At 31.9% G+C, this 19544-nt stretch overlaps 1 protein-coding gene across 1 annotated transcript in view; it reads right to left on the minus strand.

Moving 5' to 3' along the window:
• The window catches only part of LOC129231190 (E3 ubiquitin-protein ligase HERC2-like), a 323605-nt gene that overhangs the window by 270143 nt on the left and 33918 nt on the right, over positions 1-19544 (minus strand). The window contains exons 12-15 of the mRNA XM_054865437.1: positions 19347-19512; positions 17437-17512; positions 12891-12940; positions 4971-5152 (exon numbers count right to left, since the gene is read on the minus strand). Of these exons, the coding sequence (XP_054721412.1) occupies positions 4971-5152; positions 12891-12940; positions 17437-17512; positions 19347-19512 (474 nt within the window). The remainder of the gene's footprint in view (positions 1-4970; positions 5153-12890; positions 12941-17436; positions 17513-19346; positions 19513-19544) is intronic.

The following is a 19544-nucleotide window of genomic DNA, read 5'->3' on the forward strand; positions in this document are numbered from 1 at the left end:
CACAAGATATGCAAGACAATGATTCGTCTCTGCATTAAGACATTGGATGTACCGCCCGTCTGATTCAACCGCAGATAACGTGCCAGTGGACATGGCAGAACCAAAGAATATCGTTGACAGAACCCCGATAACATGTCTCATTGCTTTTTCGTTTTTACTTGATGCTATTTTTCCTTCAAATGCTCAACTTTCTGTGCTATTTACAGTCTTTTGAAAACTTGAGCCTAGAGTGGTGTGAATGCAGTTTTTTACTCTCATTTAGATAGAATTCATCCATTTAATTATCTAAATGATATGTTGCATTGAGAAGCACCCGGGCAATGCCGGGTAATAAGCTAGTTGAAGATAAAACAAGAATAACCCAACTGGTATGGAAACACCAATGAGAAAAAAAATACACTGTAACATGTTTATCCCATAAGGATTATAACCTCCTACTTGACTTGTTTTACTACATAAGTAGTAAAGTAGTAAAACAAGTAAAAAAAAAGAACTTTTTGTCTGCATCCTAGTTTTAAATAGTCAATTCCTACTAATTTTGGGTCAAAAAAAACGAATATGGTAGTGGATTTGCTTTATTAGCTCTTGTTTTCCAAATACATAAAAGCTTACTGGAGAAAGATGCACAGCAACCACACATTGCTTTAAAGGTAATGTTAAAAAGGGAAAAAAAATTATTTGCAACAAATGTTAGTAAATAGGTCCTGTTTTATTGAACAATGCTTATTTTTCAGAAAGCAGTAGTTGCTTTTGGCTTATTGCTGTAAACGCTTCAGTTTCAATTGATTTTTGTACGTCAAAGAAGCATCATTTCTTGTAATAGTTCAGCAGCATTTGGTGAGCATTAACTCAGCTCATTGACCCTGATCATTGTAAAGATATCTTGGTGAAATCTTTTCTCATACTCACTGCTAATGGCATTAGTTTTTAAACAAAATATCCCGGAAGAAGAGAACAAAATCCAGTTTCATTGACCAATCATTCATCAATGGTCATAGAACTTCCGTACGAATTGTTTGACCAACTGTTTTTAGTTCTTGTCTTCTCTGTTGTTTAGAAAAACTTGTAATACATCCTTAAAGGCTTCTTTGGTGGTTTTTCCACCCTTCTCAAATTTTTTTTCAAAAACAGTGAGTTAAAAATTCTCTCCTTAACCTTAGCAACCTTAGCTTCAACATATCTTGGAAATTTCCCTCTATGATGTTGGAAAATTGTCTTTGTACAGCTTTCACCAAGTTCTTCATTATTCCCAGCAGAATAAGCATGGATGGATCTAGGCACATTTTGGGCATTTCTCTTCCCAGAATTCAAATTTCTTGAAGTCCATTGCAGTTTTCATGTAGTGAGATTTTCTATCCCAACCAGGAGTTGAAGGTTAGAAGTGAGTCAGCAGCATAAGGGGTATTTCTGTCTGCCAGGAAAAAAGAGCATTGTAAAGAATTCACTATCCTAGTTGGCTCTGTATCTTGAAAACTAGAGCTAATTTCAACTTTTTATGATGAATTTTGTGTTTAGTGAGGCAAAATACTTTGGAAATAGCTATTTTTGAGCCGGATGCATTTTTGGGTTTGACTGGTGTTGTCAGAGAGTCTTGTTCTGTTCATACACCTTGAAATTTAATAAATTTCTAAGAGTTTTGTGTAAAAAAATAGATTTATGGTAAAACTTTATATTTTCTTCATTTTGCAAATATTTGCTATTTAAAACATTTAACATTTTAAGCATGAGGTATATAAAACTGCCCCCCCCCCCCAGACCTAGGTTTTTTTTTTTTTTTTTTTTACCAGTATGATTTATATATCATGAGCAAACAGCATATGAATGAAGTAAGGTTAGTTGGGTCACTGGGGCAAGCGAGTTACCCCCCCCCCCCTAATCACTGAAATATGGATAAAGTTTTCAAACTTATTTGCACTGATTATGTTACATTTCATCAGAGAATGGTTTTCCTTTTTTTTTTGGGGGGGGGGGGATTTTTTTCTAGGTCATAACACTTAGTCAAAAAAAATTCTGAAAATTACTTTTACGGGAGCATAAGTAGCATTTTTCAAAAAAATGTTTCCAGGTTAGGTTTTTTTTTTTTTTTTTTTTTATAATTATTAATATTTTATGTATAGTTTAACTTAAAGTTAATACTGCCACAAGAATTTTCGTATAAAATATTATTAATGTTTAAGAGGAGGGGTCCCACTTACCCTGTAAGCTTTTGCAATAAGGGGTAAGTGGGCCCCCTACAATAATGGGGATTTCAAAATCAAAAGCAGCTCTGATTAAACATATATATTACTGAAATACAAGACAACTATGATGACCTAGTAAGAATTGACAGTTCTGCTATAAAAATTGCAAACATTGGTGATCATGTATTTGTATTTGTGAAACTTACATCAAAGTAACATTAATTATTATGTAGGTCTCACGCTGGAAGTTTATGATACGAAATTTTAAAAAATAATATTGCAAGAATGAAGAGAAATGGTGAGTTTTTATTGGGCTGTTGCAGAGGATGATGGAATTATTATTGAGGATGACAGTTCTTCCATAGCACACTTTAAACCAGATGCAGCCATTTAGTGTTTCCAATTTCTTTTTCAGCTTATAGTTTTGGATAGTTTACCAAAATTGACCTTAAGCAACTGTATTATGTTTATTCAATACACCTCTATATGTTGAAAGATAAATATATACAAACAGGCTTTTAATAAATTTCACAGATGTAATTGTTTTGTTTTTTGTGTAAAAGTTTTCTGTCATACAGATTTAAAAGACAGTAAATATCTCGTTAATGGATGCGTTTACAAAAAAAAAAATATTTATTCTAAAAATTTACATACTTTATCAAACCTCCGTACCCCTTTTTAGATATGCCTAATTTAAATATAAATAAAAGAGTGACCCACTTATCTCTTATTATGGGGCAAGTCGGACACCCATCTGATATTTTTTAATCTAATCGTCAATCTAATCGTCGTTAGAATATTTAAAGCATTCTTTTAGGAAATAATGATGTACTTTAGTTCATTAACAATGCCTAAGATAAAATAAGACAATAAGTTAGGTTTTTTGTTTCAAAACTTTTGTATAAGGTTTCAAAAACGAACTGTGCTCAAAAGGGGTCTTACTTACCCCAACCAACCCTACATAATAAGGGAGAGGAAGAATTTCGCTGCATTTGCAATTTTTGGTTCAGGTTGTTTGAAATTAGGGGATAAATGCCCCAATGCTCCCCCCTTTGTAGACCTTGCACTTGCTAAGTCAATTTTTTGCAAATTTTTCAATTTGCCCTATGTGAAAAATCCTTGGGTGAAGAAAAAAGGATCACACAAAAAATGCTATCAACTTCAGTAAATTTTAAAAACATGACAAGACAGACCTTTACAGGTTAGTATAGTTAATAAATATTACAATTTAAAAAAACCTTAGCATTCCTGATAAAATTATTATATAATTTGTACATGACTTACCTGATGTATCTTTTTCTAACATAGAACATGCTTTTGTAATAGAAGAGTGTTGTATTGCTATTTCAGATGAAACTTGTAAATTTTCCCTGAACACAGAAGTTAGAAGAAACATATACTTTTTCAACAATGATGCAAGGCCTTTAATTTCTAAAGAATTTACAGATTTTGTTGGCTCCTCTGTTTGAAAAAAAAATATTAACATTAGTTTATAAGTTGATACATATTCCTCAGAATAATACTGATCAGAAAAAGAGTGTTGGAAATTTGAAACATGGATAAAAAAATAATTTGTTAATAAATTCATGCACATGTGTTAAAAGTAGAACTTAAGTTTGGCATAATTGTACATTTCCGATGGCATATTACAAAACATATAAACAATTAAACTACTCATTTTTTCAGAGAAGGGCAAAAAACATACATAATTTTGAACAATACATTCTGGTTATAATTTTATATAACCCCACATAATGATAACAATACTAAGTTAGCAAGTAGTAAAATTCCTTATTGAGCATCCTTCCATAAAATGTTTAAAAGCGCACTTCAAAAAAGAACGTCAAATTTTTTGGTGCCATGTTGGAGTCCCATTGAGTCCCCTGAGTCTCTCATCTCAAGGCTAAAATCAAAACATGTTTCAATTTAAAATGCAATTAATCAATGGAGAGGGATCCTATTTTAAGTTTAAATATTCTTTTCATGGGGTAAAAATAGCTGGAAATACACTTTACAACTTATCAACTTTACAGCACATTTTTTCCCCATATTTTTTATTTATAATTTTCAGTTATTAATTTCTTTCCTATGTTACAAATCGTAACCATACAATAAGTAAATATATGGCTTTTAAAACGTTATATGTACTCTCTTGCAGTTGATCTGATATAATAATTTGCTTGCATTTACAGTTCAAAAAAAAAAAAAAAAATGTTTTTAAGTAAGAATTTAAAAATTCTATTTTATTGAATCATCAAGTAAAAAATTCCAAGAGACCTTGGAAGCAATGCTCTTGGGGCACTACGTGCTGCAGTGGACACAAAAGAAGAAAGCTGGACACTTTTCCCTAGTGTGTAATCTAGGTACATTTGTATGGGGTATTAGTAGCAGGTGGGTGTGATATATCATGATTTTCCTCTACGTCTCATTATAGACATTCACCCTCCGAAATGGTTTATCTCTAAGTTTGAATTATTTTACATGGTCTTTCAAGATAGTGGTTTAAACAGTAATATTATCATACCAAGTATGCAGTTTTCATCGAAAATCAGTGGCAGTTGCCGAGCAGAGGGGTGGCGGTTCAAAGAGGGAATTTGCATCCCTATGCAGAACATTTCTTCCACCGTCTTTCTTCGTGAACTTAGAGGGTGGAAGCTTTTTGGGGGAGGGGGAGGTTAAACGTTTTGATTGTACATTCATATTCTAAACTTTTAATTTGTTCAAAGTAAAATCACATACTTTATTAAGTTAGCAAAACATATTATTGTGTAGTCAGATTGATACCCATACTTTTTTCTTTACAAGATGTAGCACTACATGCTCCAGCAAAATAAAATTCTAAGATTAGAAGTCTCTGAAATTTTTGCAGCAATTTGAGAGAGGCTGATTTCTGGCACTTTTCGGTTTTCTCATTTCTTTTACTTGCTGTGCAAGCATCTTCTGAAAGCTTCATCACTCTCTGAGAGGTATTCCTGAAAATAAAATAAATACTTTAATCAATTCAGGAAAAGAAAAAACAAAAATAGCTAAACCTACAAGTAAAAAACATCTTAATATTGCGCTGTTATCAACTCAATGCATTTACTCTTTTGCTCAAAATAAGAATATCTTCAAGGGAGCACCAGAAAAAAAATTTAGGTTTTAACAACTAGAAAGCAATTGGGTGGTTAAATTATTTTTGTATTATGAAAAGAAAAGTTTAAAGCAAAAACAAATTTGTTTTTTACTAACTGTTTGATTATTTTTTGGTTCAAGTAAAAATTCAGTAGTAACAACAACTTTAGTGTCTGCTATCGTATCTTCTAAGCAACACTATCAATATCAACATTTATATAGAAAAACATTTATATAGAGATATACAAAATTTTGTTTTTAAACTTTGTTTTAACAGATACTATATTGTCACTGACCGTTTCAAAGAAAGTTTTCTGAGTCAACATAAAGAAACATGAAAACGTTCAACAGATTTTGAAGAATATGTATCAAGTGATATAAAATGGGTACCCAAATAGGTTTAACTACTTGAAAATGTACAGTTGGAAACTGTTTTTAAAAATAAATTTTTATGCACTGAACTGTCATACAACTGAATTTTTTAAAGTCAAGAGTTCTTTAAAATCGATATGCTTAATGAAGGACACTTCAGATATAGAACAAAAAGAAATGTTATTTATTTACCAGATTTTTAAATTATAATGAAACAAAATAAAATTTATGACTGATTTCCAGTTCCAATCAATGCATTTAAAAAATATTCTCTTTTTTTTTTCATAGTGGTGTTATTTCATTTGTGTCTCATCTAAAATTGCATTAATTCAAGTTGTGTTTTTTCTACAATGGGTGACGTATTCTGACTGACAAGGCTCCAACAGACTTTTAGTTTGTGGCAAGGGAGAAAAGGATCTGAATTCTAACAAACAGGGAGGAAAAAGGGACCTTTATCTCAATGTTTGAAGGTTGAAAAATTAACAACATAGCTAAAACCTTTGGTAAAAGTAAAGGAAAAGCAAATCTTCCCAAGCACAATGTGGTTTGCAAAGACAAAATATTACTGTAAGAAATTTATCACGATGAAGAAAGATTTGTGAAATATTAATTCATTATGACACTAAAATTCTTTTTAATTGTAAAATAAATCTATTATCACTTGGTAAGTAACAAATATTTTTCTATTAAAAAAAAAAACGAATAAGTAAGAAAAAGTGTGCATACATTTAAACCAATTTAAATTTGATTTTTACTTCAAATATAGGTTAATTTTGTACCGTGTATTAAAATTGATAACAAATACTAAAAATTCCCAGTTACCGTATATACTCGCGTATAGGTCGATCTCGCGTATAAGTCGACCCCCCCTTTTTCAGAGAAAAAATCCAGAAAAATCTAAAACCCGCGTATAAGTCGACCCCCATACTTTCCAAAAACATCGCGAATTATTTTCAAAGAAATTTCAAAATAATGAACACATTTATTTACAAATAAAATAGGAATTAAATAGGAAAACATTTCTAAAAGCCTTCAAACTCGGATTCCGAGTCGGACGCAAAAAAAAGTTCATTAAAGTCCGCTTCCGTCATCAACGCGTCATCCTATACATCGGCGGCTGCAGAATCGTCAATGATATCAAAGGATGCCTTCGACGAACCTCACCGGTCAACCGGTAAGTAACCAGTTACTAACCGCGGCGTTCTAACCATGGGCGGATTTATGGGGGGTCAGAGGGGGGCAATGCCCCCCCAGTTTTGGGAGGGCTTTATGTAATAACAACACATCTTCCAAAAATTAAAATTTTTTTTTTTTCTTTTTTGAATATTTCAGAAGGGTATGGGTGGATTTATAAGGGGGGGCATAGGGGGCAATGAACCCCAGTTTTGGGAGGACTTTATATAGTAACAACATATCTTCCAAAATTTTAAAACAAAAAATCCTTGCCATTATTGAAATCTATATAATTGAGTCATCAAAATTTTTGGAAAATTTTGCAGAAATTTCATAAAAGTCTATAAAAACCTAACAAAGATTGGTAAAATTGTAAAAATCCTTTAGCCGTAAAAGCTGACAAATTTTCGTAAAAATAACAAAAAATCAAACAAAAATTTGCAGGTAAGAGTGAATTACAAACAGGGCCAAATTTGCCTATAAGATAAACAAGCTATTGCTTAAGGCCCCTGCTTTGAAGTGGGTCCCTAACTCCCAAAAAAAAAATTCGTTCCTTAAAAAATAGAAATTGCTTGAAAAAACTAATTTCATTTATAAGTGCTTGAAAACCTTGAATACTTCAAAACGTTTGACTACAAACCTTAAATTTTAAAATGTCTAACAAATGGTAGAGGGGGGAGGAATGCCAAACTATGTCAAATTCAGCTCCTTGCCACATCCTGTATTAAAAATGTAAAAATAATGGTTCTCACGTTTGTAACTATATTTGAAATAAATTTTTGTGACTCATATGTTTCATATCTTGCTAGTTATTCAATCCCGAATGCAGTAATTTGGAAATTCTTTTGTATTGATTGTTTTTATCTTACTTCTTCTGCATATTGTCTATCTGTTTAGCACGGGGGAAAAAAACACAATACACTACTTCTATTTCTTTTCGTTTTCTGCCCCACTTGCAACAGAAGAAAAGTTGCTGTCATGAGAAATCTATGGTTACTTTTTTCTTTTAAGTTTAAAATAGCTATTTCTCAAAGTTAGAACAGGATTGTAAAAATTTACAATCAAGTACTAAAATATCAGAGACTGGAAAGTACAAATGAAGTGCGTTAAATAATTTTATTTATTTTATTTACTCTAGAGTCCTTGAAAATAATTAGATAAGACTTTGAAAATCCTAAGCAAAATGGGCTCCAATTCTACTGCAGATTGTTAATCTTTTTAGCCAGGAAAAAAGAATGATACACTACCTCTATTCCTTTTCATTTTCTGCACTCTACTTATAATTAAAAAAAAGGTTGTTATAATGAGAAATCTATAGTTTATTTTTTCTTACAAACTTAAAATGGCTGTCTCTTACAAAGTTTGAACTAAACTGTACAACTGTATAATCTAGTTATCAATTTCTATGTCTATCCAATTAACCTCTAAAAGGCTTCAAAATGCAGAATTTTATATCCATTTTACAAAATTTCCTGCGGAGGAGAAATCCCCCAGCCCCCTAAAATTGAGATATTCTATTTCCCACTTTAAAGGGAGCCCTGCATCACTCTCTTGATACCGGCTCCCTCTCTTAAGGTCAGTTCAAAAAGGACAGCATGGAAACACACATTAATGAAAACGACACACAAAAAAGTAAAGCATGGACTTATGCATCACAGGTAAAAGACAAAAACATGAGAGTGGGGGGGGGACAATAAAAATGTTGCTAAAAAAAATCCTGCCCCCCCAGGAACTCAGTCCTAAATCCGCCTATGGTTCTAACCGGTCGCTCCCGGTCGTGCTCGTCGAACGCACTCTCAGTCTGAATGGCGTGACTGTTGACGATAAATATTTTAATACGTTTCACGATATTTGTTAATTGCTGATTTGATCCTTAATAAAGAGGAATAAAATTATCTTTACTTATGTGTATTATTTAGGTTTTTTTTAGTTATTATTTTTGAATAAGTTTACTTTTTCACACTAGCAACTTATCAGCGACTACCTGCAACCGCACATCGGCATTTCTCGTAGCTTCCCAGCTCTCGTTGATCGGAAAAAAATTTTCGGAAAATTTGACCCGCGTATAAGTCGACTCCCCTTCCTTTGATCTCATTTTTTGGACAAAATTTCTCGACTTATACGCGAGTATATACGGTAATGACCATTTGAAATTTGCAAGTACTTTTAAAATGAGAGATAAACAATAGTTTTTTTTTTTTTTTTTTGGTTGAAGTTACTAAAGAGTACATCTTTTATCCTATGATTAAGAGCCATTGTCTGTAAGAATCAGGCAGTTTAAAGCATTTGTGATTGTTGACATTTTTAATTTTTTTTATTTTCACATATGTTGTTCCTTATCATAAATGCAATGTAAATCCGAAATTTGAGCTTTGTCTCACTCACCGTTTTTGAGAAAACAATTTTTTTTGTTTAGGGGGCGTAGCACATTTTTGCCGGTTTTTCAAATTTGCAGATTTTAATGTGCTTGTTGCTTGAAGCGCCCTTATAATGACAGGGATTTTTCAATTCCATATTACTATATGGTCTTGTTAGATACTGTTACAGCTGTCAAATCGGTGACACTAAGAGGGCGACGCCCACAAACTCCGTTTAAAAATGAACGAAAATGAACTTTTTTCTATATTCAAGGCCAATTTTCTCAAAGCGCCTTCATGATGACACTAACATTTTTAGATCATTTTCTAGCCACACTTACATACATCAAAAATATGTATCAAAATCGGCGTCACTATAAGGGCGCCAGAAGATATTGGAACTTTTATTCAATAAATTTCACAAAAACACAAATATTTAGAACTTAATTACAACTGTCGCCCTCATAGCAGATATCTGATACTACATTAGGTTGATAACCAACATGTTTGTCTAACATTTGCACAAAAAAATTCGGTGTCACTCCTATCATTTTTGGAAATATAATCGTTCCAAGTTAGTACGTTATGGCGTTTTTTTTATATTTATTTATTTAATATTTTCACACCCATATATTTTTTTTTGAACATATTTATTTTTAATTTAATACAAAGAAGTGTACCTTATAACATAAACAGCTTTGGGCAGCAAGAGAGTCTTTTTTTTAAATAGAAAATGCCCGTTTTGATATAGGTACTAGATGGATCTATTGTGCATAACATGTCTAGACCAATACTCGTCTTGTTTTTCCGGTCAAACAAATTTATTTATTCCAATTGTTCTTGACATGCATTTGACTTAAACTTGCAAATGGTCAACTTCTACTATTTTTCTGGGATACCATGTTTTCCCATGCTTTAGTGCTACAAAATTAGCAGTTTTCAATAAGAGATGACCGTCTTTCTGAAATTGGTTTGATTTGTTTCTTAATGTTTTCTTCGTTTTGGTCTAAGTTATCCTCAAATTCAGTTTCAGATTCTGAATGTTCGCTTTCTTCAATATTCTCATTTGATGTATTGAGAATGCATTCGTTTTTTTTTTTTTTCTTCCGTCGAAAAAAAAGGGATAGGATTTGTTTCATAGTACAATACTCTGAAGCAACGAACAGTGTTTTCCCCTTTACGGACTACATTTCTCATCTAGTGTGCAACTTGACAGGGATGTTGTTTTTTCCCAATATTTTCACCAATCGTAAATTGTTCTTATAAATACTCCTTCTACTTTGAAGTGAACTTGAACTGAGCTCGTAAAAATAGGGCCCATCCAATTTCATTAAATTGAACTTTTGGCAATGCAGGGGTATTTATTAGTTGAAAATTTGAAGCATTTATATAAGATGTTTGTAAGAGCTTCTCTCTATAGATCTTTCGTATAAAATCCATTTGCAAGTTGAGTTCAAATGTATGTCAAGAACAATTGGAATAAATAGATTTGTTTGGCTGAAAAAACAAGATGAGTATTGGTATGATAATCTAGACATATTATGCACAATACATCCGCCTGTACCTATATCAAAACGGGCATTTTCTATTCAAGAAAAAGACGCTCTTACTGCCCAAAGCTGTTTATGTTAAAAGATACACATTTTTGTATTAAATTAAAAATAAATATGTTCAAAAAAAAACTATCTGGGGGTGAAAAGATTAAATAAATAAATATTAAAAAACGCCATAACGTACTAACTTCGAACGATTATATTTCCAAAAATAATAGGAGTGACACCGATTTTTTTTGTGCAAATGTTAGACAAACATGTTGGTTACCAACCTAATGTATTATCAGATATCTGCTATGAGGGCGACAGTTGTAATTAGATTCTAAATATTTGTGTTTTTGTAAAATTTACTGAATAAAAGTTCCAATATCTTCTGGCGCCCTTATAGTGACACCGATTTTGATACATATTTTTGATGTATGTAAGTGTGGCTAGAAAATGATCTAAAAATGTTGGTGTCATCGTGAAGGCGCTTTAAGAAAATGGGCCTTGAACATAGAAAAAAATTCATTTTCGGTCATTTTTAAACGGAGTTTGTGGGCGTCGCCCTCGTAGTGTCACCGATTTGACAGCTGTAACAGTATTTAACAAGACCATATAGTAATATGGAATTCAAAAATCCATGTCATTATAAGGGCACTTCAAGCAACAAGCACATTAAAATCTGCAAATTTGAAAAACCAGCAAAAATGTGAATCGCCCCCTAAACAAAAAAAAAAAAATTTCTCAAAAATGGTGAGTCAGACAAAGCTCAAATTTCGGATTTACGTTACATTCATGATAAGGAACAACATATGTAAAAATAAAAAAAATAAAAATCCCAACAATCACAACCTGCCTGATCCTTACAGACAATGGCTCTTAATTATTTATCAGTAAGACTAAATAATGAAAAACATGACATGTCCTTCCATAAATTATAACTTTAAAAAATATAATCCTGAAGTTTCTTTAAGATAAAATGTAACACAAGTAGATTGTCTAAAATGACTAAACTCTCAATCTTATACTAGTAATGCATTTTATTAGGTTTTCATATTTGCTGAATGTCTTTTATTTCTCCCTAATGGAATGCAAAAAATTAAATAATCCTGGAATTTAATTAATTTGTCTGTTTTACTATTACAGTGCCATGATCAGAACATTTCATTCAAATTTATCAATTAATGATGCACATTAACAGCCTTGCAAGAAGCAACATGGGAAAATATGAATTTTGCGTCACTTAAACGCAAAACAAAAAAAAAGCACAAACTGTTTTTTAGGCTTATCACTTATGGACCTAATAGCTAAAGCATGTTTAATAAATTCATGCACATGTGGGTGCAAGTTTGGTGATGTGTTCAAGATGGAAAACATTTTGCCCCCCCCCCCTTCCTGCATGCATGCTTACCGAAAAAACTTTGCTAGTTTTCGAATTTGTGCTTCATTTGAATTTTAAGCTTTCGACTTTTGTCTCAACATGTACCAAGTTTTAAGTGCAGTATTCAAACATTTTTTTTTCTTTTTGTGTGTGTGTGTGTCTCTTCAGCACTTTTGCATATCGTAGTTTCAAAAATGTAAATGTAGATAACCACCAAAAAAAGGAAGGGGGGGTTCGGGGGGCTCTCCCCTGGAACCTCCATTTTTGGGGCAGTAGTTACGAACAAAGGTCTGAATACTTATGCAAAAGAAAAGAGGGTGAACAAATTGAGATAATTTTGTTAGAGAACTCAAATTTCTGGGTGAAAATAATGTTTCAGAAGCATATTTTAAGAAATTAAACTACTTTTCAATCGTGAGAGAGTCAACAAACTCATTACACAAAGAAACAATTGTGAAAAACATCAGTAACGCATGCATCAGTTTAATAACAAATGGTTTCTATTTATGTTCTATCAACATAATTATTACTGACATAACGAATTTTTCTGAATTTTTGATCGCTGATATATGCACTGTATTGCCAGCGCAAAGCTGCTAGAAACAAAAACAGTACAAACATATTCATGAATAAACAATCTAAAAAAAATTGAAGAAGCAAAACACAAGAACATACAAATGAAAAAGGTGAACCAGGGACCAACACTTTCTCAAGGGAAGGATTGGTCCCTAAGTTCACAAGGCCCTTTCTGTTTAGCAAGAGGGAAGGTCCCAATAACTTGCTATCCTCCACAAGAGCCTTGGAGGAAAATTCAACAAGAAAACATACCTGGAAAATAATTAACGAAAGCGAATTCAGGTGAACCATCAAAAGGAAGAAACAATCAGAAAGTAGGCTTTGAAAGACCTTCCTTTTGATGGTTCACCTGAATTCTCTTTCGTTAATTATTTTCCAGGTATGTTTTCTTGTTCAATTTTCCTCCAACTCTCTCGTGGAGGATAGCAAGTTATTGGGACCTTCCCTCTTGCAAAACAGAAAGGGTCTTGTGAACTTAGGGACCAATCCTCCCCTTGAGAAAGTGTTGGTCCCTGGTTCACCTTTTTCATTTGCATGTTCTTGTGTTTTACATCTTCAATTTTATTTAGATTGTTTATTCATGAAAATATATATATATAATTATAACGAAAGTGAAAAATATTGAAAAGACCAGTATTTGGCTTGCATATTTCTTTATATTTACTTGGCTTTTTAGTTTTGTTGCGTTGCACATCTATAAGCTTTTGGTGCGGTTTTTTCAATATTTTTCATTTTTATTATAATTATTACTATTATATATATATATATATATATATATATATATATATATATATATATATATATATATATATATATATATATATAATTAAGCAAACAGAATTTCAAATATTAAACAAATTATAAATAATAAATGATGATAAAAAGGAAAAATGCAAACAGCTATTAAGTAGGAATAGATTAAGAGTGAATCCAGAGCTCATCAGTCGTGGAGGATTCATTAATTATGGTCAAAAGACCAAAATTTTAACTATGAACTAGAAGAGAATGTTGGCTTTTTAGTTTTGCTGTGTTGCGCATCTATGGGCTCTTGGTGTGGTCTTTTCAATATTTTTCACTTTTATTATATATATATATATATATATATATTAGGCTCAAAAAACAATAAATAAGGAGTTACATATCAAACCTCAACAGCTTTTCAATGAGATGTAGTAGGCAACTCTTACTGCTGGTAGATTTCATAGATTTTATCGTATCACCTAGCACATAATCCTCCTAAGTAAGATTTTAAAACAAGGTTACTTACATATGGAAGACATATGGAAGACAAAAACTTTTTAAAGTATTTGAGAAAAATACACCCTTGTGCAAATTAATTGAAACAAACTCCGAAAATTGAGAAAACAAAGAAGAAATTGTATTTTATTTCAATTTATATGAAATCAAAAGGTTTTAGTACATAATACGATCTTCACAACTCTTTATTAACATTTGGACACAATTTGGCATGGAATCCATCCACTACTTTTTACAATCATTTATAATATATGTGTCCTTGTACCAGACAGGAATTAAAGCAGTGATTAGCTTATCCATAGTTGAACATTCCTTATGCAACAGGCTATTCCTGCATATAGAACAAAGATTATTGATTGTTTTGATATCAAGAGAGTGCCCAGGCCATTCCATTGTCCCAATTTGGTTCTCAGACATGAATTTCTTGACCATTTTAGATGTATGGAAGGTGGCTAAATCCTGCTGCCCATTCCATCTGGGTATCGTTTTTCCAACTCTGGTAAAACCTTTTTTCCCCAGAATAGTAATATATTAATAACGAATAAATAACGAATAAATACCTTTGTGCTGAAGATTCAAAAAATCAGTAATCCAACGTCATAAAGCACAAAATTTGCAAAATATTGCAGATACGTGTTTTGGTGTAACAAGGAACACCTTTTTCAATGCAAAGAAATGTGAGCTTCTGGATGAAAAGTCATCCGAAAAAAGGTAGTAATATATTGCTCAGAACTCATCATACCCTCAACAGACTTCAAAGAATCAACCCCACTGCAATCGAAACAACCCCAAAGCTTCTTCTTTTGAGGGTGTTTACAAATTGGTTCATGTGGCAATCACCAATTCTTTTGTCTGGAAATCTCTGCAAGTGGTTGAATTAAGACATTGAAATGACTTTGGTCGCAACATAGTTCTTCCCTCCAATTTTCAATATTCAAATTCTAATTTTAATGCCAACAAGTAGCGTTTTTTCTTCACTACTTAGATCAGAAACTGTATCTTCATAAGCTGATAGGCTGGCTGACCTGCTGCAATAAGGCACCTCCGAACACTAGATGGGCTAATATTTATTCCATGCTCTTTTAAATACATGTTTAGTGCTGCACTAGTCTATCGATGGTTTTTTTTTTTTTTTTACTTGGAATAAGTAGAAAAAAGTCATCTCTTGGTGTTGTTTTCCATTTTTGAATACATTTCTTTCTCCACTTTAGAGATATGGATCCGGTTTTTCTACTTTGTTTATAGCTCACAGTTGCAATACTAAAGCCAGCTATCCTGGAAATCTATCTATAAGTCATTGCTGCATGTTTGGAAGGAGTAACAATGTTTGTACGCTTTCACAGTGTCACATAGATCGCTGACGACAGTGAAATCTCAATTGCACAAGTGTGTATTTATTTGAAATGAAATTAAATATCAAGATATTTTTTTCAAGTGGTTTTAAAATACAGGGTGATTATAAAATCTTGCACTAATCAGAAAATTTATTTCAAAAAAACTACTTCAAATTTATACATATTTTTTTTATATTTTGAGTCCTATCCTAAAATGTTTTTTCACAACACTAATACACATCGACATATAGTATTTGCAATTAGCTTTTGATATTAAAAAAATTAGGTTTTTTTTTTCATATTGGATATTCCACCAATATCTAGCTTATAGCTTTTAAACGAAAAGGATATCATATTTTTGTTCCCAAACTCAATAAAATTATAGAATCCATAGACGTATCCTTCAAAGAAAACACTTTCTACAAAAACGAATTTGCGAGCATAAAAGAGAAAGAAAAATGCACCCCAAATTGGCCTTTCACTCGAGTCGAAAGTTCTGACCTTGACGAGACAGCAGAAGAATCTGTTTTTAGTGAAGATGGAGAAACTAGTCAAAGCGAATCGGAATCAGATTCAGAAAGCGGAAATGAAGGAAAATCATACTACTGTTTTACTTCAAAACAATTCACCTATTAAAAATCATAAAAGCAAACACATAGGTGTAAAACTATTGTTTAATAGAGATCTGGTTCATAAAAATGTTTCTGACATTAAATTTAGTTGAAGTAAGGAAAATTTGGCTGATATTTTCACGAAATCTCAAACCTGTTTTGAATTGCAAACATTTATTGAAAATATTTATTGTGAACAAAAATATTTTTTTGAGAAAATTTTACAAATTTTGAATTTTTTTTTTTTTTTTTTTTTGTAACTCATTTCTGTATTTGCATTTACATAATATGTTGTTTTTCTTGTTAATTCTCTTACAAGGTGAACAATTTAATTGACCATTCACAAACTCCCGTCGCCTTTCAACATTTATTTCCGGGTTGTTATAACTGCCACAATACCAATTCAGAGTGATGCATTATCTTCGTTAAAAAGTCAAGTAAACGCCACTAGATCCTGCTCACTGTTGTAATTGATTAAATAGATAAATGGATAAGAGTAGTGTAAATTAATTTTTTTTAATGGAAAATTGTTAAAATTACATTTTAGAATATTTTTGAATTTTTAAAATGTTTCTTGAGTAACAAAATGTATAAAAACATTCGTAAAAAAAAACTAGAATTTGAAATTGTCAAAACTTTAAGGGTTAAATTTTTTAAAGGACCAAAAGTTTGTGATAAATTTAAAAAAAAAAAAAAAAAAAAAAATTGAGTTTCTCTTAGCGATGCAAGAATGCTGTATGAGAAATTTAAAATAGAACTCAAACATAGCATATCAATTTTTTTTTCTCCCACATTGATTTTACCATTGATCAATATTAGAAATTCTAATCCTAGGACACATTTTTCTACGATGTATTTATGTATGTTGATTTTAACAGTTACTTGTTTAATTTTTTTTTCATGTTTTTCAGGCAAATGTGTACAACCTTCAAGAGTTTTGGTATGAAGAACTGTGATAATGTTTTCGGAAAAACTTCGTTAATTCAAGATGGACTTTCCTTGAGGTGTTTTGATATAACACTTCAGATGTTACGGATCTCCGAATTCTTTTTTCAATGTTGAATTTAGTGTTCTACTAACTGTTGGTTGTATTATTAACATTGTTATTGTACTATTGTAAAAAGGACATGGCTAAATTTTTATAGATTGTTTAAAATTTTAGTTTCGAATTTTTAGATTATCATAATGATAATGGGGAGGCCTTGATAGACATAATATGTCTACTTAAGTGAAGGTTAATTATCATTATTCTTTCATATTAGATAACCTTTAGATTTTTGCATGTTTCATGTCATTGTTTTTTAACGAACGCTAGAATTCATGACATAAGTAGTCTTGGAATAGTAAACGGCACGTGTGGTGGGTGTTGCCCATGATGTCACTACTTCAGGAAAAACCCCTGACGTTGATCCTTCTAGAACAAATGATGTCACTTGCACACGCTTCGGGCTTGACCACTGAAGATCACCGATCATGTAGTATGGGAGTGATTAATATGCTAATGAGATTGGGGATATAAGGGGTGGCTGTTATCAGTTGATCTCACTCTCACTTCTTGCACAGCCTTGACGCGTTGTCTTCGTTCAGGCAAGCCAACTTGCTGTTTGTTCAGCAACCTTCGGCTGTTATTCTTTATGTTTAATTAAAGTAGAATGTTGGTTATCCTTTGAAGACTTTGTTCATTCATGAACGAAAGTCCGGTCAATTAGGAATTAAACTAACTTAGTTGTCTAGGTCAATGGGATAATTGCAATAATGTTATACTTTCTTATTTACTTTTATTTAAAGCCATATATTATATTTTTATCTCATAATAAACTAACTGATGTTTACTAAACTTTTTGTCTTCAGTCATATTGATTTACGAACTCGAATTTCACACTCTGCTAAATGTATCACATTGTTTGGTAAGGTTTAATTTCAATCATACCTTGCCAACCAACAATTTTTAACCATGGGGATTTCGTAATGGCGTTGTGTATCTGCGAAATGTTCCCAATATCTCTACTTTTAAAACTAGAAAAATGTTACTGGTAAGCGAAATTAATCCCCCCCCCCCCTGCCCCTCAGGGTGTGGAAAGTATTGTGCATTGCATGCAGTACCTGGAAAATCTTGATATTGGTCATATTGAACCTCATATGCTGGTAAAAATCATATTTTGTGAACAAAATTAGTGCATATTTTATCAGTCAGCATTTAATCCTTCAATAGTCACTGTAATACACCTTTTCAAGGCCAAAATGTCCCCTGGCGGCGGTTTTTGGGATTTTTTTTTTTTTTTTTTTTTTCAGAAATCGAAATCCCATGGTGTACTGTGTATGCCCATGAAATTTGACAATGGTTCATACACTACTTTGCTCGCTAGAGGGCTCTGAACACTTCACATTATTTTATAACCACCCTGTATATATATATATGTATATTATTACACATTTAAGAATTTAAGCACATCCATAAATGAGGAAAGAGTATTTTCTCTTTAAACATTAAAAAAAATCATAACCAACATATCAGTCAGATCAAAAATTTTAAATATTAAAATTGTCTATGAAGTTTAAACATTGTTGCCATGAGGAAAAATATTCCCAATGGCTTCATGCTTCCATGCCGCATGCTTGGGTTTGATTCTCGAGTTGGGCACAATCGACATAGCTTTTCTTCCCTTCAGTGGGTCAACAAAATGAGTTACAAGCATGCTTGGGATCTAACCATGTTTGGCTGACCATCTAACCCGAACATCTGTCTGGCATCTCAGCATGGTCACGAAAACTGAGATGGGCACAATAGGCCTTGGATCTCATGGGCTGTGGCACTAATGAGTTTAGTTTGGCAATATGGAAGGAATATTTGTCAAGCTAGTTACTCATAAAACATTGGTGTTAATGGCAATAGTTTTATAACATTGGTAGCCCAGAAGCAGGGCATTTTATTTTTTATAATTAGATCTGATATATTCATCTTTACTTGTTTTATTTTTTCTCTCAATTAATTTTGTTTAAACTATGAGTAAGAAGTTTTTACATGCCAAATTTTAAACTGCACTTTTTGGGCAAAATCTAAAACAACATCACTATTTTGTTTTGAGCTATATGGTATCAAATAGCAAAACCAAATTTAAAAAAAAGAAAATAAAACAACTCATTTTATTCAACTTTAATTTTACCTAAGCATAAGAAACATAAACTACAGAAATAAGAAACTCTAAATTTGATAATTAGCATTTTTTTTTTTTTTTTTGCGCACAGCTCACAGAAACGCCGATATATTTTGAGCAATTGGCATATCTATACGTAAGTAGACCCCCCCCCCCCCCCAAATCTTCTAAATTAGCTTTAAAATTGGTCCTAAAAATTTTTTTCTAATACATAGAAATCTTCTCACAGTATCCCTGTCTTTAAGTATGTACTTTTTTTACTATAATTTTCTTTTCTTTCCTTTTTTTTTTTAAAATCAGCTAAGAAAAGATTTGAATACTTGCTTTTATAACATATTCAATTTCTTCCATTTCTTCACTAACAGCAGTTAAAAGAGCAGACTCTAAGCCTTCATCAGTCATTAGGCTTTCAACTAACAGTTCTGTCATAAAATGGAATCCTGAATTGTCTACACTACTTTGAATACCTATCAAAAAAATTAAGTGAACAGTATAAAAG

The sequence above is a fragment of the Uloborus diversus genome, chromosome 10 (assembly GCF_026930045.1).
Source record: "Uloborus diversus isolate 005 chromosome 10, Udiv.v.3.1, whole genome shotgun sequence".
Taxonomy (NCBI): Eukaryota; Metazoa; Arthropoda; class Arachnida; order Araneae; family Uloboridae; genus Uloborus; species Uloborus diversus.